The sequence below is a fragment of the Centroberyx gerrardi genome, chromosome 24 (assembly GCF_048128805.1).
Source record: "Centroberyx gerrardi isolate f3 chromosome 24, fCenGer3.hap1.cur.20231027, whole genome shotgun sequence".
Taxonomy (NCBI): domain Eukaryota; kingdom Metazoa; phylum Chordata; class Actinopteri; order Beryciformes; family Berycidae; genus Centroberyx; species Centroberyx gerrardi.
The window spans coordinates 18,649,239-18,676,243 of NC_136020.1; the positions used below are offsets into that span (position 1 = coordinate 18,649,239).

The 27,005-nt window shown below is 44.7% G+C and overlaps 1 protein-coding gene across 1 annotated transcript in view; it reads right to left on the minus strand.

Moving 5' to 3' along the window:
• The window catches only part of tmtc1 (transmembrane O-mannosyltransferase targeting cadherins 1), a 93,790-nt gene extending 67,118 nt beyond the window's left edge, over nucleotides 1–26,672 (minus strand). Inside the window, exons 1-4 of the mRNA XM_078281998.1 lie at nucleotides 26,310–26,672; nucleotides 14,619–14,796; nucleotides 3,202–3,275; nucleotides 2,173–2,349 (exon numbers count right to left, since the gene is read on the minus strand). Coding sequence (XP_078138124.1) covers nucleotides 2,173–2,349; nucleotides 3,202–3,275; nucleotides 14,619–14,796; nucleotides 26,310–26,602 — 722 coding nt within the window. The 5' untranslated portion in view covers nucleotides 26,603–26,672. The remainder of the gene's footprint in view (nucleotides 1–2,172; nucleotides 2,350–3,201; nucleotides 3,276–14,618; nucleotides 14,797–26,309) is intronic.
• Nucleotides 26,673–27,005: the final 333 nt, after the last annotated feature.

Genomic DNA, 27,005 nt, shown 5'->3' on the forward strand with positions numbered 1-27,005 from the left:
ACAAACACAAATGCAGTGAGATACACACTCTCTCTCTCTCTCACACACCCACACACACACACATAACACATTCACGCACGCATGCACACACACACACACACTCCTAAAAGCCCTGCAGCCCCCTGGACCTTTGCCACACCACTAAGTGACAGACGCCCGGAGTAGATTCCCTAAAATAACCTCTAATACAAATTAAACTCAACACACACACAGATCACACACACACACACACACACACACACACACCTCCCCTCCCCCAGCACACAGTGTTTTGGTGTGTTATCAGCTAGCCCAGCCCAGCGGCATGCAGGCTAATTCCAGAACATTCCAGGCCGGCTTACGATGCATGGAGGCCCCCAAAAAAACATCTGGACCTGGCTTTGGCACGGCTACACACACACACACACACACTTATGCAAATTCACGGAAACAGGCATGCATTAAGTATTCGCACAAGCTCACTAAAACACACACACACACACACACACACACACATCCTCACAAAGCAAAAAAGCAGCTTTGACCTAAGCCTTTGGGTTGAGCTGTAAAATGCAGCTCTTCCATTGGCTGTGAGCTCTCTAGCTAGTATTGCCCACTACCAGGACCCCCCCACTCCACCCCCACCCCAACCCCGCCCACACACCCCACCCCCCCTTCAGCCACACCCCCACCCCCCTCACCCCCTCACCGGGACGCTAAAAAACAGAGCGAACATCTTTACCGGGCTTAAAGCAACATCTGGCCACGACGATACGGCTAACACTAAAATAGCCCGGCTGAATGAGGAAAATGGCTATCGGTTTAGTAAAGGGAATTAGTGTGTGAGTGGTGAACAGGGTTTGAATGGTGCCGGCTGCTCGGCTGCGTGGGTCAGCCGTAGTAGAAGCAGCAGTAAAGTACCGGGAGGGCGCGCAGTAGGAGGAATGCAGAAATGGAGACAGAGCGGTGCAGTATCTGCTGGTGGCGATGCCTCCTGCCTCCCAGCATCTATCCTCCATTAGCACTGCAGGAGCTTTTTTTTTTTTAAGTAATTCCTACTGGGAAGAGAGGGGGGGGGGGGGGGGGGGTGCAACAGAGCAGGAACAGCGCAGCAAGCTTGTAAAAAGTGGGACATCTGTAATGGCATCTGTATGAAGGCACACAAGCACAAGCAGGACCGTCGACTGACTGTAACGAACGCCTAAACCGAAAGGAAAAATCCTCCCGAAACTGTTATTGATCATCAATCTGTGATGTTCAACGCATTCCAGGAGTTACTTTGTGATGAATCCACTCTCCTCGTCTACTTCTGCTTCAGTTAGTAATTTCCTACATTTCCCAGAATGCCTTCCGACAAGCCTCAGAGAAGGAGGTTCTGTGTAGGTGGAGAGAGCGTTAGCAGTAGCGTAGTAACTTTATCCAGTTGAAAAAAGGTTGTTGTCGAAGAGGAAGTTGTATTTCACTGATGACAGATCCACAAAGATGTAAGCTGTGGCTGCATTGCATTCTGGTCTATTGAGGCTCCTGTCAGTGGAGAAACTGGTGTCTCTCCTCTTCTACGATGGATTTCTCCCTGTATGATTGTTGAACGTCTCTTGGTGCAAAATGGCGGCTCTAGAAAGAAGCCCTCGCTCTTTGATTCTGAGGAACTGACACCAAAACCTGATGTTTACCGCTGATGTTTTAGATCGCTGAAACATTTTCTGCTGTCAATCTCCATTGTAGCTGCTGGAAATATCTCAACGAGACGTCACATCGTCTATGTTTAGCCAATTACAGCCGTTTTTTAACAGTGTTAAAGCATTTTAGGGTGGATTTTTCCTTTAACTCTCAACCCCACATAAATGGGGTGCGTGGACCGGCCAAAATGACCTCACTTGGCAAAAACGTCCTCACTCCAAAGGTCCAACACTTCAGCTGGTTCTCACAAGCATAGAAGTACAAAAACACACACACTCCAAAACGCACACAGAGTTCTCCTTAACCCAGCTACCTGTGCACACATGTTTTCACACAAACACTCTCTCTCTGTCTGCCAAACAAATTGACTGCAGTTGCACTGGGCAGCTCCCAGGTGCAACTGAGTGTAGAAGGTATGAATGTGAAGCGAGCGCGGTGCTGAAAAAGAGCGAAGCATCTCCGGATAAAACAAAGGTGAGAAGAAAAAAAAAAGATAACACGGTTCAGGCTTACTAGATGAGGGGTCTGCGGCAGAGCACCAGCGCGTCGTACAGCACGCACACGCCGAACACGGTGACGCCCGTCTCCTTGACCAGCATGGCGCAGGTTCCCGGCACCAAACTGGCAACCAGAGACCACACTGACACCGTGGAGGGGAGGGAGTCCGCAGACACACACACACCTACACTCCTGCCGAGAGACAGAACATACAGAACAGATACATGTAAATACATTTAAAAAAAAGTGTTGCAGTGTTTACACAGTTCTCACTTATTTGTATTTGAATGTGGAAAATGGCTATTGGTTTAGTAAAGGGAATTAGTGTGAATGGTGAATACGGTTTGTATTATTTGTATTTATATATATATATTATAACTGCAATGTCCACATTTTTCTATTTTTAATTTAAGTTATCTTTACTTATCTGTATATATATATATTTAACAGCAAAATCACAATTTTTCTATTTGTATTTTTAAGTTAATTTTACCTATTCTTATTTATATATTTGATTACATTGTTGCAATGTTACACAGCTCTGGTTACATTTTTGTTTTCATTTCACACTTGCTTTGGCAATGTAAACGTGTGTTTCCCATGCCAATAAAGCCCCTTTGAATTGAATTGAGAGAGAGAGAGAGAGAGAGAGAGAGAGAGGGTAAAACAAAGGTATTTTATAATGACAGATGATTACAGGTTAGCTTCTGCCCAGTCGCAGTTAGGCCGGGATTCCCTTAGAGAGACAGAAAAAGATGAATGGAAGAGGGCAGGAGTGCGAGATATTGTTCATTCAGTGTAATGGTCATTTTGTAGGATAATTAAAGTAAGTGAAATGAATTACTTAATTAAGAGAAACCCGTGTCTTGGCAACCAATAAGAAAACGTGTCACACTCGCACGCATCTCAAATGCCCTTATAAGTCCATCTCACTTACACAGGCAGAAGGTCTTTTGAGTGTGTGTGTGTGTGTGTGTGTGTGTGTGTGTGTGTGTGTGTGTGTCTCTCTCTGCGGGGTGCGGGGCTGGTGAGGAATCATCTTACCTAATATAGGAGAGGAACGTCAGCAGGAACAGCAGACAGGCCAAGACGTCCGCCCTGCCCACGATACCAGACACCTGCAAACACACACACACACACACATGTTTGAGATTATTCATGTGTCTTGACAGCTCTGGTGAAAAGACAGAGCTGGATGTCCATAGGGGACGTTTCCATGTGGAGCCCATTATGTTGCTACGCTACAGTGAGATGCAAAACTTGACCTCCTGCCCCATAACTCTGCCTTTATACAGTCTTGGCTCTCCGGTATCTGGCTTTCACAAATACTGGTTCATGCTCTAAAGTGCAGCAATAATACCTGAGAGGAGTATTATTGAGCCAAGAATATCCTCAAGGGTGTTATGGCTTTTATATAATGGCTACCATTGCCTGAAAAGTTAAAAAAAAAAACACAATCCAGGAGTTATTTTGTGATGAAGCGTTGTAATTTACTTTATTGGTGAACCCGCTTTCCCTCAACCTGCCTCGTCTACTTCTGCTTCAGTTAGTGATTTCCTATATTTCCCAGAATGCCTTTCGACGAGCCCCAGAGAAAGCCTTAAACTGCTGCATTCAGTGTGTGTAAGTGGAGAGAGTGATAGTGATAGCGTGTAGCAACAGCAAGAGAACGACTTTTCCCAGTCCAGAAAAAACAAGAGTCGCCCCCCTTACTCAAAACACAACATGTCTTGTGGCTGCATTGCATTCTGGTCTATTGAGGCTACTGTGGGTGAAGAAATTGGTCTCTCTGCCTCTTCTATTCTATTCTATTCTATACAGGGATTTCTCTTTACATCAGTGCAAAATTGGGGATGACACCAAAACCTTTCTGCTATCAAACTCCATTGTAGCTGCACTGGAAATATCTTGACATAACATGATGTCATCTCCTATTTGGCAAGTTACCTATGGAAATAAGAGAAACGCACACCACCAAACAACAAAATGGACCCAGAAATGGAAGGAATAGCTGTTTGGGTGGATTTTTCCTTTCAAAGCACAGCTGAACCATGATTTAGGGGAAATATCAGCATGGTTGGAACGTTTCTTTGACCAATTCAGTTGCTTGGCGGAAAATAACGGGTGTAAAATATTCACTAGACTGGCCTGGGCCATAGGAATCATCCAGGTAGGGAATTTCCACCAGCCATCAGCCACCGTCCAGCCGAATATTGGTACATTTTGGCAAGTCTGGCATGTTGGTCTGCTCTACCAGCCACTTTATCAGGTTTAGAAACCCTGTTATACTCTACAGTCCGAGCCAGCTGGAGCGTTTCGGGATATAACACACACTGTGGCCAAAAGTGGGCAAAAAGGTTTCTTCCAGTCCTGGGAGAAACATAAGAGTATGTGTAATATATCTTGTTAAATTCAGCAGTGTTTCTCTATAAAGCTGATCTATCAGCCACAGTGTGTGTGTGTGTGTGTGTGTGTGTGTGTGTGTGTGTGTGTGTGTCCCACAGAGCAGTGCTGTGGTTTTCTGAGGTGTGTGTGTATGTGGAGGTTTTGTGTCTGGCGGAGCTGCAGTCAGTCAGGCAGCAGCCACAGCATGGCAGAGAGGTAGTAAACATGTCGAGCAGACACTGATAAAGAGCAGGCTGGGGGATGAAGGAGAGAGGGGGAGGGGGAGGGGGGGGCAGAAGAGAGAGAGAGAGAGAGAGAGAGAGAGAGAGGAGAGGAAGAAGACAAGGAGGGATGGGGTTGGACAGAAAGAGGGGGGGGACGAGGATGCAGTTTGACTTTTTATGTTCTTTAATGAAACATCTAAAAAAAAAGAAGAAGAAAGGAATAAAACAAAAGCACCTTAGAACTCACCAGCACCCACAGGGAAAGGCAGGCGAGAGAGAGAGAGGCGCATATCTAATTATGACATGAAAATATGATACAGCACTTCGCTATCCCTTGTGAATCATCATCATCTCTCTTCCTCTACTTTACCAATACTTCCAACCTTGTAACGCTGTATCTTTTATTCATGATGAAACCGCTTTTACCTGAGAAAGGCGCTCTCCTGAACGTGCCTGCTGCTTTTTTTTGCGGTTATTTTCAATGGTTTGGCTGTGGCAGGCGTGCAGCTCCTCCCAACAGTTTTGGACATGATGCATTTCGGGGTGCTCTGGTCTAAGGTGCGTGCATGTAAACGAGACGTCCCGGGTCCGAATCAGGCCCAAGACCTTTGTCGCATGTCATCCACCCGCCCTCTCTCCTAATCTTTCCTGTCTCTACCTAGCTGGAGCTCTTGGACGAGATGATAAAACGTCATGTACCCACATCCTGTTTCAGTACGGACTCTTCATCCTCTTCGTCAAGAACGAGCAAAGCCATCGCTAACTCTCTCGTCCACTTTTATTTTCAACAATGTCATCCCTTGTGTTAGTCCAGCTTCAACAGACGCCGCTAATTACACAGCTTGCAAGTTGCTGTTAAAAGTTTTCGTTGCATAGTAACGAGAACGATGTGACGCTCCTTTTTCTTTTCTTCTTTTCTTTCATAATCACCATTGCTTTTACAGTTATTAAATGTCACGCCAGCGAAGCCGATCGCATTGAAACTAACTGGACTGAGAGGGACCGGGAGGGAAAGAAGAGATGGAAAGATGGGGTCAGAAGGTGGATGAGGAGGGAGGAGGAGGAGGAGGAGGAGGAGGAGGAGGAGGAGGAGGAGGAGGAGAAAAGAGAAGGATGGATTTTCCAGGAAGAAGAGGAGGAGAAGGAGGAGGAGGAAGAGGGGGGAGGAGGAGGAGGAGGAGGAGAAAAGAGAAGGATGGATTATCCAGGAAGAAGAGGAGGAGAAGGAGGAGGAGGAAGAGGGAGGAGGAGGAGGAGGAGGAGGAGAAAAGAGAAGGATGGATTATCCAGGAAGAGGAGGAGGAGAAGGAGGAGGAGGAAGAGGGGGGAGGAGGAGGAAGAGGAGGAGGAGGAGGAGGAGTAGGAGGAGAAAAGAGAAGGATGGATTATCCAGGAAGAAGAGGAGGAGAAGGAGGAGGAGGAAGAGGGGGGAGGAGGAGGAGGAGGAGAAAAGAGAAGGATGGATTATCCAGGAAGAGGAGGAGGAGAAGGAGGAGGAGGAAGAGGGGGGAGGAGGAGGAGGAGGAGGAGAAAAGAGAAGGATGGATTATGCAGGAAGAAGAGGAGGAGAAGGAGGAGGAGGAAGAGGGGGGAGGAGGAGGAGGAAGAGGAAGAGGAGGAGGAGGAGGAGGAGAAAAGAGAAGGATGGATTATCCAGGAAGAGGAGGAGGAGAAGGAGGAGGAGGAAGAGGGGGAGGAGGAGGAGGAAGAGGAAGAGGAGGAGGAGTAGGAGGAGAAAAGAGAAGGATGGATTATCCAGGAAGAAGAGGAGGAGAAGGAGGAGGAGGAAGAGGGGGAGGAGGAGGAGGAGGAGGAGAAAAGAGAAGGATGGATTATCCAGGAAGAAGAGGAGGAGAAGGAGGAGGAGGAAGAGGGGGGAGGAGGAGGAGGAAGAGGAAGAGGAGGAGGAGTAGGAGGAGAAAAGAGAAGGATGGATTATCCAGGAAGAGGAGGAGGAGAAGGAGGAGGAGGAGTAGGAGGAGAAAAGAGAAGGATGGATTATCCAGGAAGAAGAGGAGGGGGGGGGGATGAAAGGAGGAAGATTCTGGTTCTCCAGAGAGTCTGTAAATATATCAGCCTGTCCAAAACCATATCAACTGGCATCACAACCCTTTACTGTCAGTGTGTGTGTGTGTGTGTGTGTGTGTGTGTGTGCGTGTGTGTGTGTGTGTGTGCCCATAAAGGCTAAATGGACAGAGCAACTTTGACAGCAGCTCCTCTTCCTCCGCTTCAAGGAAGTAATCTGTTTACCACCGCTTGCATGTCTAACATTATTCATGTTGTGTGTGTGTGTGTGTGTGTGTGTGTGTGTGTGGAGGGAGAGGATTCACACACCGATATTTTATTCATGCAGCGGGAGAGAGAGAGAGTGGGAGAGAGAGAGACTCTGCTCTTCCCTCCCTCTCTCTCTCTCTCCTCCCCCCGCTCTTCCTTTCATCTTCCACCTCTCTAACACTCTTTCGATCAGTCTTCATCCCTCCCTTCCGCCCTCCCTCCTCTGTTCTCTCTTTCCTTTCATCTCCGTCCATCCTGGCCTCTGAAAGTATTTGTGGGTGACTGAGCAGTGTCCTTTCAATACACACACCTACACACACACCTACACACACACACACACACTCTATATCTCTATATCTCCACACTCAGAGACCATCCACTTAAGGATGTAAATAATCTCCTTTCATCTCACCGTCTCAATGAAGATCAAACTGTGTGTGTGTGTGTGTGTGTGTGTGTGTGTGTGTGTGTGTGTGTGTGTGTTGGAAAGATGACACTGCCAGATGGATAGACGCACTCGCTAAGCTCCTCTGTATGTTTTGCAAAACCCAACGTACACAGCAACGAATACCAAAGTACATGCTCAAAGCCCCTCTGCGTGTGTGTGTGTGTGTGTGTGTGTGTGTGTATCTCACACACACACACACACACACACACACCTCTCTTCCAGCAGGCTCTGAGCCCCACCCCTCCAGCGCTGCAGCTGCTTCCAATAGAAGGGTCTTCGGGACACACCCTTCCCCTGCAACTACGATATGGGACATTTGGCTCTCATTTGTGTGTGTGTGTGTGTGTGTGTGTGTGTGTGTGTGTGTGTGTGTGTGTCTGGTTGAGATATCCAAAACGATCATACTCCTCATAACCACACACACCCATAAACATTTAATACACACACACATGTATTAAGGCAAATGACGTCACATTGTAATGAACTGCTTCTTAACTCTCTCTACCAAGCAGCCAAAGCTTGTGACTGTGTGAGTGTGTATGCGTGTGTGTGTGTGTGTGTGTGTGTGTGTGTGTGTGTGTGTGGTTGTGAGGCTGAGATATCCAATACAGTCATAAGCTTGTAACTAAATACACACAAAAACTTTTAAAGGAAAAATCCAGCTACTACCGATGTACCTTACATATCTGGGTCCATTTTGTTGTTTACTGGTGTATTTTTCTCACACACACACACACACATACACACACACACACACTGGCAAATGATGTCACTTGTTGTAATGAACTGCTTCTTAACTCTGTCCACCAGGCAGCCAACTTTCAGCGTTATTGCTCTTTAAAATGGAAGTTATACATTTTTTTATAATAAATAAAAATATGGATAATACGTAAAACCTGTTACAATATAATGCATAATAACAGGTTTCCCTCTGCCCAGACACAGTTAATAAGAGTCTGTTACACCCTGAGAGAGAGAGAGAGAGAGGGAGGAATCAAACATACCTTTCTGTCACGGACTCTCTCCCTCACGCTCTCTTTCTCTCTCTTTTCCCCTCTTCTCTCTCTCTATGTCTCTCTCTCTCCCTCTCTCTCTGTAATTCTGGCCAATTACATAATTCAGCAGGAATCCCAGCTCAGCTGCAGCTGCCTCCCCTCATCCTAACCCCAGCACAGGGGAAAAAGGAAACGTGGAGTACAGCTTGGTGAAACACACCCAAACACACACGCACACACACACAGCCTCACATGCACTCACTTACACACACACACACACACACATCAATGATTTTTTGCAGGCAGACTGTCACCTCAGGCAGATTCTAGGAAGACTTGTTTCTCCAGCCTCCCCTCAGCTCTGTCTGTCCTAGCCTTCGCTGCCAGCGCAAACACCCTGGGACCCCTTCATTCTGTGTGTGTGTGTGTGTGTGTGTGTGTGTGTGTGTGTGTGTGAGGGCCCACAGCAACACGGCACACATATGGCTGGTAGGATCCACACATGGCCAGCACTCTATCAGCAGACAGAACAGAGGAGGTAGGGATGAATAGAGGCTTTTCAGCCCTGAAACAGGAGCCCCATTCACTGGCTACAGACAGACTGACTGCCAGCCCGGCCATACTGGACACAGAAAACTGAATTGAGAGACACAGTGGACCCACAGCGGGTCTGTTGAGGTTTAAGCTTAGTTTATTTGCACATAAAAATGACAAGAAACTGGGAAAAAGGGAGTAATTCAAACCGTGGTACAAAGAACCCCAAGGGGCTTATTAAACCTCTCTCCCCTCCAAAAGACAAAAGATAAAGATGGCAAACAGAGAATCAGAAACCAAATAACAGCATAATTCAACACAGAATGACACAAAAGCAGCAAAATCCATCAGTAAGTAGTAAGGGAAATAAACTAAGCTTAGCCTAAATACCGGACTGAGTACTAGCAACTTTTTTGGGAGATTGGCCTGTTGGTCAATTTACCAGTTAAATGATGTGAACACAGACACCAAAATCATCCATGTGTCCCCGGTAGATCACTACTGTGCTCCATGCTAACACTTTAGCATGCACCATGTTGAGTGGTAGGCGACTAGCATTATCCAAAGTAAGAAGACTGACCTTTTAGTTATAAAACGTTGTCAGTGGTTTTTATTTTATGACTTGAAGATTAATACATTTTTAAAATGAAATATAGCCAGGTTTATTTTTGGAACTATTTCTAGTGAACAACCATGTATTCATCTTTCTTCAATTCCTATGGAAACATGGAAAGTAGTCCCTGCTAGTTCAAATCAGTGTGTTATTTCTCTATCATATTTTGTGTAAATTTGATCAATCTCCTACACAAAACTACCAGACTAGGCCACATATAATTTAAGATTACTTATCATTTAGCTTTAGAGCTGCTACAAGTTCTTATTTTCTCACTTTTGAGATGATGCTAGTCGCCTACTATCACTCAACATAGTATGCTAAAGTGTTAGCATGGAGCACCGGAGCAAATAATCTACCAGGGACACATGGATGATTTTGGTGATCTATGTTCTCATCCATTTAGGGGTAAGTTGAACCAAGTAAGTTGCTGTCTTTCTTTCAGAGAGAGTGAGGAGTGGGGACGGTCTGAGTTTAGACAGAAAGGACTGGGGACGGTCCAACAGTTTAGACACAGGATGTGATTTTCAAATGCCAAGTCGATACTTGTGCCTGTGTGGAGAGCCTTCCTCCCAAATCGCCTCAGAGAGTGCGAACATCTCAAGAATCCAGAAAGTTGCGCAATCAATTAAGACACCCAGCTGTTCAATTTCCAAGCTGTCTCCACCGGCTTTATTTTGAAAGTGATGTGCGATTCGCATAATGAATCTTGACGCTTCCCATTCGTTCCTATTCAGCCAAGTCGCCATCGGATGCTTCCTCGGTTGGCAAGTAAACTTCTGAGATCTTTATAAGTCTGCGTTCTTTGGTTTTGGAAGCGTTCTTTGGCCGTTAGATATTACGGCAAAAACATTGCGACTGTCATTTGAAGACACAGAGGACTTCGACATGTCTCTCAGATTAGAAAGGGCTGGTGATAGTCTTCCAGTTTAGAGGAAGACGACTAGGAGCTGTCTGAGCTTTGAGGCAGAGGACCGGGCAAAGTCTCTCCTTAGATATAACTGGAGGCTGCTTCTCCGTTTAGAAACTGGCAGCAGTCTGAGTTTAGAGACAGCGTGCTGGATGAGAGATTCTCACTATTCTAGCGGTTCTTACTGTAATTGGCTTTCTCTCAGTACTCCAATTTTACCTTGTCTATAAAGTCTTGACACAACATAATAGAAAACACAAGATAGCTCTAGCAGCAGATAACGATTCCCTGTCGATGTTGCTCTTTGTTCCTCGCCCTATCAAAGTGGCATGACCCACTTTTTTTCCCCCTCAACCTTCCGGTCCAGACAACCTATTTCTTTGGAGACGTTTCTGACTGAGTCGTTTCTAGCGTGCGACTGGGCAAGCAGGCGAGGGAGGAGAGCGCGAGCAGAATTTGCGGGTAATAGCCCGGGCGATAACAAGTGTGTTTTTTCCTTCACAAGTCTGTGCCTGTGTGTGTGTATCTTTCCCAATCTCATTCCTTATCATGATAAAGAGAAATGAACTCCATCTGGTCTTCATAATGGAGCCCGTTTATACTTGGATTCATCAGGCTCTGTGTGTGTGTGTGTGTGTGTGTGTGTGTGTGAGTAACAAGCCAGCTCCTCATCCTCTCCTCTCTCAGTAACATTCGGTCCGAGTTTGCCTGCCTGGCTGGCTGCTTGACTGACATGCTGGGAGATGAGCAGGGAAGTGAAGCTCTACTCCACACCGGCCTGGAGACTTTGAGACCTTATTTTTCACTCCTTTACGCTTCCCGCTCTCGCTCTCTGCTCCCTTCCTCTTCTCCGTCCTCTTTTCTTTCCTGTCATGTAGTTTCTCTTGCTCCCAACTCTCTCTCTCTCCTCTGAACTTCCCTTTTGCTCTCTCTCTCTATCTCCCATCTCTGGAGCTTCCTCTCCTCCTCCTCCTCCTCCTCTTCGTCTCTCTCTCTCCATCTCTCTGTACAGGGAGTCAGGCTGGCACCCTGGCAGGAGGCCTGTCCTGCTGCAACCCCTGCTGTTCTTCATTCATCTCTCCCTCGCTCCATCCCTCCCTCCCTCCCTCCCTCTCTCCCTCCCTCCCTCCCTCTCCGGCCCGCTCTCGTCTCCTTTCATCGCCCTCCCCGCGCGAACTTGATGCATTTCTCTTTCTTCGTCTAATTTTTCTCCACGCCGCACACGCTTTTCTTCTCCATTCATCTTCCCCCACCTCCCCCTCTCCCCCTCTTCCAATTTCTCTGCGCAGCCTGTGAACATTGGAGCTCTTTATTCTCATCTCACCTGTTGGAGGTGGGGGAGGAATAATAATCTCCCTCTCCCTCGCTGGCTTTGCATAGATTTCACAACTCGCACAACTTGCCTCGCAACTTTTCAGACGGTAACGGAGTCAGATAATGGGGAAATGTTGCCCCTTGGGAATCGAGCGGAGCGCAGAGTTTCCAAATAGAGAGAGAGAGAGAGAGGAGTGTGAGAGCCTGAGTTAGGCCGACATATGAGGACACAAAGGAGTCAGAGGACTGGGTGCAGGACATAGCAGGAGAATGAATAGAGGGCGTAGAATTGCAGTGAATAGAAGGTGTAGCACTGGAGTGAATAGAAGATGTAGCATTGGAGTAATCAGAAGACGTAGCATTGGAGTGAATAGAAGGTGTAGCACTGGAGTGAATAGAAGACGTAGCATTGGAGTGAATAGAAGGTGTAGCACTGGAGTGAATAGAAGATGTAGCACTGGAGTGAATAGAAGATGTAGCATTGGAGTGAATAGAAGGTGTAGCACTGGAGTGAATAGAAGATGTAGCACTGGAGTGAATAGAAGATGTAGCATTGGAGTAATCAGAAGACGTAGCATTGGAGTGAATAGAAGGTGTAGCACTGGAGTGAATAGAAGATGTAGCACTGGAGTGAATAGAAGATGTAGCATTGGAGTGAATAGAGGACGTAGCACTGGAATGAAAAGAGGACATAGCATTGGAATAGAAGACGGAGGATAGAATAGAGGATGTACAGTAGCACTGGACTGAATAGAAGATGTAGAATTGTAATGAATAGAGGACGTAGCATTGGAGTGAATAGAGGATGTAGTACTGGACTGAATAGAAGATGTAGTATTGGAGTGAATAGAAGAAACAGATGGGGTGAATAGAGGACGCAGCATTTGAATGAATAGAGCATAGCATTAGAGTGAATAGAAGATGTAGCATTGGAGTGAATAGAAGATGTAGCATTGGAGTGAATAGAAGATGTAGCATTGGAGTGAATAGAAGATGTAGCATTGGAGTGAATAGAAGATGTAGCATTGGAGTGAATAGAAGAAATACTGATGGAGTGAATAGAGGACGCAGCATTGGAATGAATAGAGCATAGCATTGGAGTGAATAGAAGACGTAGCATTCGAGTGAATAGAAGATGTAGAATTGGAATTAATAGAGGATGTAGCACTGGAATGAATAGAGGATGTAGAATTGGAATGAATAGATGATGTAGAATTGGAATGAATAGAAGATGTAGCACTGGAGTGAATAGAGGACATAACATTGGAATGAATAGAGGACGTAGAATTGGAATGAACAGAGGATGCAGCATTGGAGTGAATAGAAGAAACACTGATGGAGTGAATAGAGGACGCAGCATTGGAATGAATAGAGCATAGCATTGGAGTGAATAGAAGATCTAGCATTGGAGTGAATATAGGACGTACAATTGGAATGAATAGAAGATGTAGCACTTGAATGAATAGAGGGCGTAGCATTGGAGTGAATAGAGGATGTAGTACTGGACTGAATAGAAGATCTAGTATTGGAGTGAATAGAAGAAACACCGATGGAGTGAATAGAGGACGCAGCACTGGAATGAATAGAGCATAGCATTGGAGTGAATAGAAGACGTAGCATTCGAGTGAATAGAAGACTTGGCACTGGAGTGAATAGAAGATGTAGAATTGGAATGAATAGAGGATGTAGCATTGGAATGAATAGAGGATGTAGCATTGGAATGAATAGAGGATGTAGCATTGGAATGAATAGAGGATGTAGCATTGGAATGAATAGAGGATGTAGCATTGGAATGAATAGAAGATGAAGCACTGGAGTGAATAGAAGACGTACAATTGGAATTAATAGAGGGAGAATGTAGCACTGGAATGAATAGAGGATGTAGAATTGGAATGAATAGATGATGTAGAATTGGAATTAATAGAAGATGTAGCACTGGAGTGAATAGAGGACATAACATTGGAATGAACAGAGGATGCAGCATTGGAGTGAATAGAAGAAACACCGATGGAGTGAATAGAGGACGCAGCATTGGAATGAATAGAGCATAGCATTGGAGTGAATAGAAGATGTAGCATTGGAGTGAATAGAGCACCTAGCACTGGAATGAATAGAAGACGTAGCGTTGGAGTGAATAGAGGATATAGAATTGGAGTGAATAGAGGAAGTAGCACTGGAGTATAAATACTCACACTGAAGAAAACAGCCAAGAAAAAAAACACTAAGTAACCAGTATCAGGCCGCTGTGCGTTCCCATGAAGCAGCAGCAGCAGCACAAGACTCTAAAATGGGACAAAGCCAGCAGACCCTGAGGAAAGCTCTGGGAAATGTCGTCTGGGCTCTAAATAAATATTAAATCAACTTGAGCATAATCTTTCTCCCTGCATCTGCTTCCCGATTTAAAATGTACATTTTAAATTTACCAAAGACATCAGCAACCGGCGAGGGAACATCCACCGACCGATCGCCCAAAACCTGTAGGCCACTTCGCCGCCAATTTCACATTGTATAGGAGTGAGTATGTGACAACGTTTTTCCATTGATCCTCGCTGAGCTAAACTGATGTGACTGGAACAGATGTTCCACATTCGCTAGACTTTCTCTCTTTGCATGCTAGGAAGAGAAGCGGTATACGTGTAAAAAGGGAATGTGTGGCAGAAGGTGTCATACGTGAGGTGTGATGTGCTGAGTCTCTGGGTGTATATATGTGTGTGTGTGTGTGTGTGTGTGTGTGTGTGTGTGTGTGTGTCGTGTCTCTACTCACGGCCTCGGTGTGGATGGGGTGCACGGAGAAGAGGAGCGCTGTGGTGAAGGCCAGGCGCGAGTCGTCGAACACGCAGCGCTCGCACGTGTGCATGAGCAGGCAGGTCACGGCGCAGTGCAAACACACGTTGACCACATGGAAGTAGAAAGGTGTCATGCCACCCAGCAGGATGTTCAACCTGAGAGAGAGGGAGAGAGAGGGAGAGAGAGAGAGAGAGAGAGAGAGAGAGATTGAGTACTTTGGGATGGGATGAGTTCCATTTATGTTTTCCCTCACTGTATGAAAGCGATTTGTGACAAAAACTCATATATAATGGAGACAGAGAGAGGTAAACAGACAGAAACAGACAGACTGATAGCTAGACAGACAGATATAAGAAATAAAATAGGAATCATATTACACATACAGTCAGTGTCACATATTTTCCACATAAACCTCAGCCACAAGGAAACAAGAAAGGGTCAACCTTATCTAAAATAAATCGCTAAACAATACCGCTGCGAATTCACCATGGGAATTTTAAATGTAAATTACCTATTACATTTTCCTGGATGAAGTGATTGTCTCATAAACCTGGACAGAATCTCAATCCATTTACTGCAACGCCTGAATTTCAAATGAAAGAGCCTGACTGACTGCTATAAGAGAGAACATTGGATTCCTGGCATCAAATCACTCCCTCCTTAAGATCTTCCAATAGCTAATCCCTCAGTGAGGAATAGGGGTGAGATATGCAATTTCACCCAGTTTATCATAATTGGCATAAGACTGTGACAATTCCCTCTCCACCCACACAGAATGTCAATACAACCTGTTCATTCAGCAAACCCAGGAAGAGTGAGCCATTAGTTCAGGTTCCAGTCTGTCTTTAGATTTTATTACGTTTCCTTACAAAACAGCATTGTGGATCCGACCTCCAACCATCAGCCAGCGATAGCAGATTCAATTACAGTTATTCTCTACGGACATTTCTCTCATTATCAGACCATCTTAATGTGATTTTTTTAATATGTCAACCTCTGGAAGCCCACATCTTTCTGAGGATCAAAGGCTTTGCAGGCCAGAACAAAACCAAACAGGGAGAGTTTAACGGAACATGGCTTCGGATCAGAACTCCATATCTCTGATTATAATTAGTTATAATGGGACGATTTGTAAGCCTTCGTCCAACCCCATTATGTGATGAAGGAGACTCTGTCCTCCAATATCCCCGTTCTGCTCATAATTCAACACCAAAGACTGATAAATCGTGCAATCTTGCAGAGAAAGTATTAACCCTCAACATTATCTCACCCTGACCTTAACTGATGCTGATCTGCCCTCGTAGCCGATGTGCTTCCTGATGCTGAGATGAATGCATTTTAATTGGGCGGATTTCCCCCTGGTCCGGTCAGGGTCCCGACCCATCCATGAGGTGAAGGCTTCAGAGGAATTTAAATTCGTCATTGGAGGCGTTTAGCCGCCTGACACGCTTATCCAGAGCGACTGACAATGAGCGAGCGGGTCGGGGTTCAGTGTCTCAAGGACATTTTGACAGGATGGCTGGCAGCTGATGGGACACACACACACACACACACACACACACTGGCTGTTGCAGGGATCAAACCTGTGACCTTTGGGTGATGGGCGGGTCTGTCTAACCACTAGGCTTCCCTGCCCCCTCTCACGTGAATAACAATGAGCCTGGAGCTGCACAGTTGTGGCTAAAATGATAATCCCCACATATTTTGCTACAAAAATGTGATTATGATTATTAATCCTGGCTATTATTACCTCCGCCAAGGAGGTTATGTTTTCAGTGCCGTTTGTTTGTTTGTCTGTTAGCAGGATTACGGAAAAACTACTGGCCCGATTTTCATGAAACTTCGTGGAAGGGTGTAGCATGGGCCAAGGAAGAACACATTAAATTTTGGAGCGGATCCGGATCCGACTCACGAACAAGCAATAATAGCACGAACCTTGGCGGAGGTCTGCGCTCTCTGAGTGCCCTTCTAGTTCTGGATGACTTGGGGAACAAATTTACTTGATTGCATTTTTTACAGTCGGTGTCTAAGTGAAATAAAATGAAAAGTTTCAGTGTTAATTATGTAAACTAAAACCACACTATGCCAATATGCATTACTCATGCCTAAACGAGCCCGGTCAGATGCATGGTTGTCGATACATCTTTAAATTTACTTTACAACAATGCAACTGCAAATAATTAGTTTTGTTTCAAAATGAGTTATCCACCATTTGAAAAACGTTGATCTATGCACAAAATGAAACAACTGAGAGTTATAAAAGGACAGCAGGTAACAGGTAAGTCTTTGGTTGACAAATTGATCACACTTTTTCAGACTGGATGCTCAAAATTTTACAGATATTTCATATCAGTTGGTTTGTTTTTTTGCCAGGGAACCGATTATTTCACCACTGATTGATTTTGTGTTTAAATAAAGTCAGCTTGTTAATTAGCTAACCATCATATCTGTCAGCTAACCATCACTGTCTTGTAGTAAACACATCTGATTTGTGCACTAGCTAACGTATCTAGCATTAGTGCTGGCTAGCAGTCGCATGTCAAGGTCAATATTATTCTGCTGGCTGCTTAGCTCGCTAACAAAGCTAAAACCCAACTGTTGTTGTTTAACTGAGCTGACTCCTCAAGTTACACCTCAAAGTGTTTTGTAGCAGACAGTCGGACCAGAGGGGTTAGAGCTAAAGACAAGACAGTTTACTGCGTCACAGTAACCTACATTTGGAAACAAATCTACCTTATCGCACCATTCATTTTGACTTATCTGAACTGACCTACACCCACGCCACGACAAACCTTTCAGATATCTCTTTTTCTAGCCTGGTTGTTACATATTTATTCATTATTTGCATACAGCCAATTCTTCACCAGACCTGCATGATGCCATCAGATGTGGTTGCTAGGAGATTAGGAGATTATGTTGTAACTGCAATCTAGCACTTTGGAAATACACTAATTTGTTAATTACATGAGATTACCAGCACGTTAACAATAAAACTACATTCACACGTTTTGAAAAATCACGTAAAGACTTCAGGCTATCGTCGGACGGACCGCCGGCTGACGTCTTCTCGCCCGGAGCCTTGAACATGACAGAGGGTTGACAGTGTAAGTGAGCGCATCTGGCTGCTTGTCAACATCCAGACTGACATTTGGGGATCCATTTCCAGCAGGCAGATCCCTGCACACACAGTGGCTCTGTTCACACTGCAGCCGAAAGTCTCCCAATTCTGATTTTTTTTTTTTTGTTAATTTTTGCCTTTGTTAGAGATTGAGAGAGACAGGAGAGGGGGATGACACGCGACCAAGGTCCTGGGTCGCATCTTTTTCAATTTGACTACATGGATTGGCTAGCTGAGGCACGCCACCTATGTGCAACTTGTACTTGAACGCTCAAACCATAATTTGTCAGCGTTGCCATGACAACGAGTAAATCTTACATCATTCACCTGAGACAACCGTTGTAATTTTGGCACCACGGCACTAGCATAGAGGACAACTAGACATAACAATGGAAAGAAAGCAAAATAGATGACTTGATTGGTATTTGGGGAAAACGATTCATTTCAGTCACAACTCAACGGCGCGTCCCGGGACAGAAACGCGTTCGAAACGAGCAGGAGAAGCGCAGCAGGTACAGAAACGGACGTGACCTCTTTTGTTATCGTCTTTTCTACATCATCTGTCAGTTCATATCGGTATCAGATACAGTTTACAATAGATATGAACAGTCGTGCAAAAACAAAAAAATCAGACAGGCCTGCGGTGTGAACGCAGCCGGTGAGACAGACGCAGTGTCCTCTGTGGCAGGAGAGGTGGAGGACAGCTGGAAGGAGAGATAATTGAGCTCTCTCTCTCTCTCTGTCTCTCTCTCTCTGTTTACTGACCATGCATCAGCAGCAGCAGACAACACGCTGTCCTTTACTCTGATGTATTCTGCTGTAGCGGAGACTGGGCCGTGACCCAAAGGAGGGTCGTGAGAATACTAAAAATAGGTTTGTTAATTATTCTGGGGAGAACTTTGCATCAGCAGTTAATAGCTGTGTTAATTTGCTAAACCTCCCAAATTCCCTGCAATGTAAAATAGACTGAATAAAATACCACAGGCAAGTAGGACAGTAGACTAAAAACCAGGGATGGGACAATCTGCTTATCTCACGATTCAATGCAACCATGATATGATGTAATAAATAAAACTTCAATGACAACAAAGTCTGACTGTGCAGAATTATGCTTATTTCTGAGCCACAAATCTTTCTAGCAATGCCATTGGCTCGCTAGAATGTAAACAACAATTTAAAAATGTCATTACAAAGTGCAAACAATATAATTTCAATGGAGAGCTTGTGAAATTGTGATGGTCAAGCCGTCTCATTTGCGATTACTACAGCAGAATAAAATGGAGCTAATATTGTGATTCATTTTTCTGCCCCACGATACATATTTTCACATTTGTATATTGCGATATATTGAATTTCCACATATCGTCCCATCCCTACTAAAAACAGGGTGAAATGTGTTAGATAAGCTTTGAACACAGGCTGAAGAAAAAGTGGAAAAAGTGCCTCAGAAGAAAAGCAGAGTAGATAACTGAATTTCTTGGTTGACAAAATGAAAACACTGCACAGACTTTAAGGTAATGACTTTTTTCCAAAATGGATAAACATCGTCTGAGTCAGCCAGAGAGCTGCTTGGACTCGAGCGCCACGCATCTGACGTCACTCCGCTTCCCCTCTTCCTCTGCCATCTCTTGTTTCTTTACCCTTCATCTCCCACTCTCGTCTCTTTCTATTATCTGTTGTGTCCGTCTCCTCCTCCTCCTCCTTTCCTCTCCGTCCGCTTCCCTCTCTCCTCCGCCACCAGGAGAGGATCCGTCACCGCTTCCTCCTCCTCCGTCTCGTGTCATCTCCTCCTCCTGTTTCTATTTTAATCACATGGCTTTTCTCTCTCTTTCTCTCTCTCTCTCTCCCTCTCTCTCACTCTCCCTCTCTCTGTCTCCCTCTCTCTCTCTCTCCCTCTCTCCCTATCTCCCTCTCTCTGTCTCTCTCTCTCTCCCTTGTCTTCTCACCGCCACAGTCACTGCTCCATTCACAGCGCACGCCGATATGAAGGGCCTTGAGGGCGCGTTGTGAGTGTGTGCTTTTACTGTGTGTGTGTGTGTGTGTGTGTGTGTGTGTGTGTGTGTGTGTGTGAGTGAGTGTGTGTCCTTCACCTTGAGCGTATCTCAGAGGCCCTGCAGTGATCGCTGGCACAGAAACAGAACGCTATACTGACTGCACAGTCTCCACAGGCACACCAATGGGCCATGTGTGTGTGTGTGTGTGTGTGTGTGTGTGTGTGTGTGTGTGCTGCACCTACCCATGTGTGAAGCAGACAAATACACGTATAATCGACCCCGAGGGCACAGGTGTGAGTGTGTGCATGGGTGTGTACCCATATGTTCCTTTGCATGATTGCATGCATAAAAAAAAATAAAAAAAATCTGGTAACCCTTTAAATTACAGGCCATTAATTACGCAGTAATGACCCGGAATAACTAAGTAATATCCAATTAAAATAAAATTTGAAAACTTAGAAAGGTGCTGGAGGCAAAAGATAAAGTAGTTCAAAAAGGAAGAAACACGCCGTCTCTATTGATTTCTCTTCCATTCATTAGAGAAAGTGACGACACCTGTGCAGAAACAATGTTTTTTTCATTAGCTTTTCATTTACCTATAATGTAGAATACATACAATAATACATTATACATATTAGAAAAGACCTACCAATACTGATGTACAATATTCACATATGTATACAAACACACTCCATACTAACTTCACAAATAACAACAGTCATTCTAATGCTATAACTAGTTATTACATATATTTTACTTGGATATTACTTCGTTATTTGCGGTCATTACTATGTAATTAACGGCCTTTAATTTAAAGGGTTACCAAAAATCCTTATTGGAGTGATTCATGTATTGGTTCATGAGTGATGTAGTGGGTAGTTTATGCAAAACACAAGTCAGCCAGTCGTCCAAGTTGTCCCGAGTTCCAGGAGAAGGAAGTGACTCGATGTTTGAAGTCGTAACAGCCTGACGACTTGAGTGAACTTCAGACCAGACGAATGCAAATGTCCTCACTGCAGTTTGGACGGGGGCTTTTATAGAGGACGACTCCAGCCATGGTGAACGTTAAGCTCGTTTTCCAGAGTGTCCTCTCTCCCTTATGAAATTCCCGTCGTCTTTTTTTGTGTGTGTGGGAACCTGTAGCTAGAGGGTTTTCCTAGATGTCCTACATTTTACCTATTATCTTTCTAAATTTTGAAGCGGGGTTGCTGGCTTCGCACCGTATTCTCATCCATTTCATAGAAGCTACTTTCGGGCGGAAAAACAGAAAAGCTTCCTCAGCTGAGAGGCTTGAAATGAGGCGGGATGTAACATAGAGAATGTTGGTGATTGGTGAAAATTGCAGTCTAAGGCTGGCTAAGGCTTCTGATATAAACAAAAAAGCAAAGATCGTAGTGAGAGTTTTGGGAGAATCTGGCCAGGCTAGTCTTATTAGCATATGGAGATGTTAATTTATTTCAGAATTCAATATTTTTCCAATGATAAAGCTGTGCTGCTGTTTTTCCTACTTCCTTGTTCCAGTGTTTACATTTTCGCCTAACGTCACAGACTCACCTACTTGTCCACTCGCCTACTCATACTGTCTTTGTCCAATGAGGCCGTTAATTCAAAACTTTCAAATGTATTTGGATAAGAGCTACTTCATTCACAACACTGTTTTTTTAATGCTTTATCAGGCAACTTTGTAGATGCACATGCAGTATCTCCTTCATGAATTGCATTACTACAATTAGATTTCCCATCTCAAATTTGATATCATTTGGAGTTGAATGAAAGCGAATGGCATCCAGAGGAAAGGAAATAAGTCACATGATAACAGTTTCTCTGATAACAGCATGTCAGTTTCCACAGGAAGGCACAGAGGAGCTGGAAAACGGGCGAAACGTTCACTGTGGCTGAAATTATAATTTAACCTTTATTTCTCCAGGGACAGCTGACAGAATATGCATGCTCTTTCCCAGCAGCACCTTGCTTCACGTTCACACACTCACACACACATTCACACACATTCACACATTCTCACACACACATTCACACATATTCTCACATGGGAACTTCACAGTACGACTACAGTCTCAGGCCTTGGTAAAGGGCACCGCACCAGTAGACCTGTGCTGATATGAAAATGTCATAGAATGATTATCCTGACCAAAATTATCTCGATATACGATATTATCGCGATAATAGTAAAAAATATGAAAACTTTAAAAACAGCACTGTAACACGCTTCAATCACTAAAAAACGAATTTATCAGATCAATCACAAGACATTTGACTTTTTGCTTAGAAAACAAAATTATAGCTGGTTTCGCTTATAGAAACTGTAGCGATAGTTCTGAACGATGATTGTTTTGAGAAATCAAACTAACAGCATATAAAATAAATAAAGAGCTACTGTCCTGCATCCACTTTAACTCAGTCAACATCATGAATATAACATGTTAACGTTTATTATAGCACTCCCCCTTTTGGGAAAATAAAGCATCAATGATGACAGACGAGTCGAATAAAAATTAGCGGCGGTGTTATAACCGTTATTGTTTTTTAAAGCGATATATAGTAATACCGCTTCCTGTCCCATCCCTACTCGCTGTAGAAGCTGTAGTAGCAGTAGCTGTGAGGGGAAGGGAGAGTATTTCTTATTCGTCCCCCGCCCAGATTTCTCAGGCCGGTGTGGGATTTAAACCAGCGACCTTCTGGTGACAAGCCGATGGAGGCGGCGTGCAGCTGCCGGCCAAATAACCCTCAGCCTGCAGCCCAAAACATTTAATATCCTCACCTGGCGAGCAGTAAGGTAAGACCTGTCACCGCTGAAAGATCACCCTCCGCTCCATTGTCACTGGCCATTACTGTGGGTCTGCGGTATACACACACACACTCATGATTAAGTGGTGTGTGTGTGTGTGTGTGTCTCTGAGAGCAGATGCTGCTGCAGAGCTGTAAGCGATGCTGTCCACTCTCAGGAGAAGCACTAAGCTGCGATATCTGCTACAACAACTGTATTACCAGAGGGAAGACTTGCAAGCAGCTGCTGGAGAGGCTGGAGCTGCGGCGGGTAATTAGACTGCGTGTCATCAAACAACGAAACCTTGCAGCTTCCTAACCAACCATACACACACACACACACACACACACACACACTCTCCCTCTCTCTCTCTCTCTCTCTCTCTCTCTCTCTCTCTCTCACACACACACACACACACACACATATACACACCAGGGTTCCCACATTCACTTGGACATCAAATTCAAGGACTTTTCAATGACTTTCAAGGTTTGGTGTTTGGTGAAATTCAAGGACTCCAAATTTTTTGGGGGGGTAAGACATGATATTAGTCGAAATTAGACGCCACAGAGGCCTCATTTTTCCACTCCTGATCTTGTCAAGTCAAGAAATCCTGGTGAAATCATTCATTTTAAAGCTGTTGAGGAAATCTTTAATTTCCCCCCGTGGGGCAATTTGCTGCTATAGCAACGCAAATCTCCATCAGGCAGAGGAGAGGTCCACAACGCTGAGAGATATTGATGAATTTGCTACATTTTAATTTGAAAAAAGAAAATCAAGTACTTTCAAGGCCAGCTGTTCAAAAATATATATATTTATGGCCCTATTTCATTTTTTCTCAAATCCACACACTTTGATGGATTTACAAGGCCTGTGGGAACGCTGACGTACAGAGAGAGAGAGAGAGGGGGGGGGGGAGAGAGAGAGACAGAGAGAGAGACAGAGAGAGAGAGAGAGGGGGAGAGACAGAGAGAGCGAGAGAGAGGGAGAGAGACAGAGAGAGAGAGACAGAGAGAGAGAGAGAGAGAGAGACAGAGAGAGAGAGAGGGGGAGAGAGAGAGGGGGAGAGAGACAGAGAGAGAGAGACAGAGAGAGGGGGAGAGAGACAGAGAGAGAGAGAGACAGAGAGAGAGAGAGAGGAAGTGACAGCGTTGTTATAATCATCATCTTTTGTCTCTCTTTGAATACGCTTCGTTCAGAAAGAGTTTCTGTTATCTTCCTCCAACAGTAGGAGACGGAGGTTTATGAAAAAAAACATACTGTATCTTTGCAATGTCTTTTTCAACCACGCTGCTCTGAAAACACAGTGCAAACAGCTGTGTGTGTGTGTGTGTGTGTGTGTGTGTGTGTGTGTGTGTGTGTGTGTGTGTGACTGAGAGACAGAACGACAGAGAGAGACTTCTGTCGATTCGTTATTAAAGAGCGGCGACGCAGAAATCCACAACTCTCCCTCACTAACGAGAACTCATGCTGTGTCTGGTGGTTGTATATGTGCTTAGTTACATGCGTGTGTGTGTGTGTGTGTGTGTGTGTGCCATAGCTCAGGGCCATGGCATGTGTGAATGGGGAATAGTCCCGTTCTGTGTGCCGTTTCCTTTTGTTCCCACCATAACTGTCTCTCTTTGATGATGCGTTCACTGTCCTCGTTGAGCGTTGATCTTTAAACTGTCATTGTGCAACGGCTCTGGTTGTTATTATCACCATAAACCATCGGTGACTCTCTCCACTTTCCCACTCACTATCAGTCTGCTGTTGTGTGACTCAGTCTGGAGTTTTATAGAACGGTCTGCCAGTTTTCATGGCTGCTGTTCTGTAGCTGACCTTTGACCTCTGACCTCCCTGTGGAGGCAGGGAGGCCAAAAAGAGGATTTGGTGACACTTTTACTTGAACTGTGGGTTATAACACATTATTAACTCATCATACGCACACGTTAATTGCTTCATAACTGCATCAGATAATGTTGTAATGTACTATAATGCATTATGAATCTGGCATGAGCAATAGAGAAGAAAGAAAAGCATACTTTCCAGTGGTAAATACATTATTTATAACTACAGCTGGGCGATAAGGACAAAATTAATGCCACGGTAATCATAAGAAACTATTTCAATATCAATATATAATTAATTTGTACATTCATCTTCCATAGCCGCTTATTCCTATCCAGGGTCACGGGGGATCAATATATAATATCTGCTTCCATATGCATTTGATGTTCATCGCATTGAAGTGCACGTGCAGTGGTAATCGTATATAAAGTGTGATACAGCTCTCCTTTTCAAATAATATTCCGTTTCATGTCTCGTCTTTGTGAGAGATTTTAATCCGGTTTTTTTGCTTTTTATCATTATATTAGATAACAGGATTGTGCCATTTCATCACGATAAGAGTTCACTGAACAAGTATAAACGCTAATATTGAATTATTATTCATAACCTCGTGCCAGATTACAGTGTATTATGGCCATTTTCTGATGCAGTTATGATGTGTGTGTGATGACTGTGATGATGTGTTATAACCAATAATTCAAGCGTTACCAAGAATCTCCATATGGGGATCAATAAAATATGCAAAAGAGCCTTTTTCCTCCTGATATTTTGAAGCTCTCATGTTAAATCATTAGTGCTCATTGCTCACTATGAATGATGAATTGGTTGAATTCTCTAATAAGTCTATATATTTCAGCTATGTTTTTTGCACTTTTTTTTTTTGCACTACAGCACAATTTATAGACTAAATGAACATTTTTGCATCAGTTTGGACATATTCCTTATTTCAATACACTGTGTGGGCTGCTCTTGTTCTCTCATGCGATAATTGGAAGATCATATTATTATTATTTATAGTAAAAATCCCACCCTGTTCTGGATCCTCGCCTGGATCTTCTTAAGAGAATTCAGCGCCAAACTGTGCGCAGACACGCCCTCCCCTCCCGGAGCTGCAGCTGGTCCGGAGGAGGAGAAACCAGACCGACTTAACTGATCCATTACACCTTTTTTCAGCTGTTTCCCCAACTTTTATAGCATCACCCGCACCGCACGCCTCCAACACACCGCCAACCGCACTAAAATGAAAGTAAAAGTCCCCAAAAAGCTGCGCAACAAGTGTTACATAAACCTTATCTGTCTGTTTTTTAGCTGCGAGTCATCTGAATTCCTTTGATCCTCTATCTGAATTCGCATTAAAACAACGCTGCGAGGAGAGAGGACGGGATATGCCTCGGCAAGTTCACTGCGCCACTGGCCAGCCGAGCAGCTCTCCCTCCCTGTTAAAACTCATTATGTGAATGCTTATAGTGAGGCAGACGCAAGTGCAAGGCATAGCCGGGAAAGCCTCTAAGGTAAAATAACCTTAATGTTCCTATAATATTCCTCTAAGGAGTTTTAGTGCGTCTGTGGTGCTCAATAGTGAGTTTACAGTGACATTATCGCACTTTATGGCATTTTTTACCTCCCATGGTGCCGCTATAACATTCCTATAGGGAATTATATGTAGTGATATTTGCATAGTACCCTTCTAAAATATATTATAGGACTACAACAGTTCATTTTCCATAAGGGGGTAATCAACTGCATGACGTCAGCCTTAATTGGATGTTTACGGGGCTCTCACGCAATAGTTGGCGGTTGGATTTTCACCTAAAGCCTAATAACAATGCGGTTAATTGCGCGCATATCCTATAAACTCCTGCAGCATCCTTGTTTTTTCGCAGCTCCACATGTTAGGAAAACAGAGAGTCGTGGGGGAAACAGCAAAGCAGCCGAACTTACTTGAAGGTGAGGATGCACAGCGGTCGGTAGGACTTGTGGCTGGTGTTGTCCGCCATCCTCTTGCCCCAGAAGTCGTTGCTGAAGATGTTTCTGAGGCTGGAGCCCGGTCGGACGTCTGGGTTGTTGCTGATAGCCCACACGTCGTCGTGCACCAACTCCCCGTGCAGAGAGTTGCTGTAGCACAGCGCGCACAGAGCGGCCAGCACGGCGTACCGACCCGCCGCCCACATCGCCTCCGGCCGGACGGACACCCGCAGCTGGCGAGCTTTCTTCTCCCGGCCCGGCGCTGTCATGTCGGCCCCGGCTTCTCCCGCAGCTCCGGCGGTCCGGGAAGAAAGCTGGGTGCACCGTAGGACACGTCCATTCCGCCAGGCAGGTAGCGGCTGTGTGCTGGGAATGTGTGTGTACTGCGGGGGGACTGTGTGGATGTACTGTGCTGCCTTCAAGTGCAGTCGGGAAATATCGGAATTACGGGTTAAAGGAGACAACCGGGGTTATTTAGAGTTACAGCACGTTAACTACTGAGTTTGCATTTCCCCCAATCATTTTGCAGTGCATGCCCCTAAATCAAAAGGCATGGATGTGACAATAAAGTCTGTAAGGCGACATATTTTTGAGGGATTATTTCATGTAGGAGACTTCCATTTCTTCCTGTGGGATTTCTTCCTGATATGAAAACACTCAACTCAGCACAAT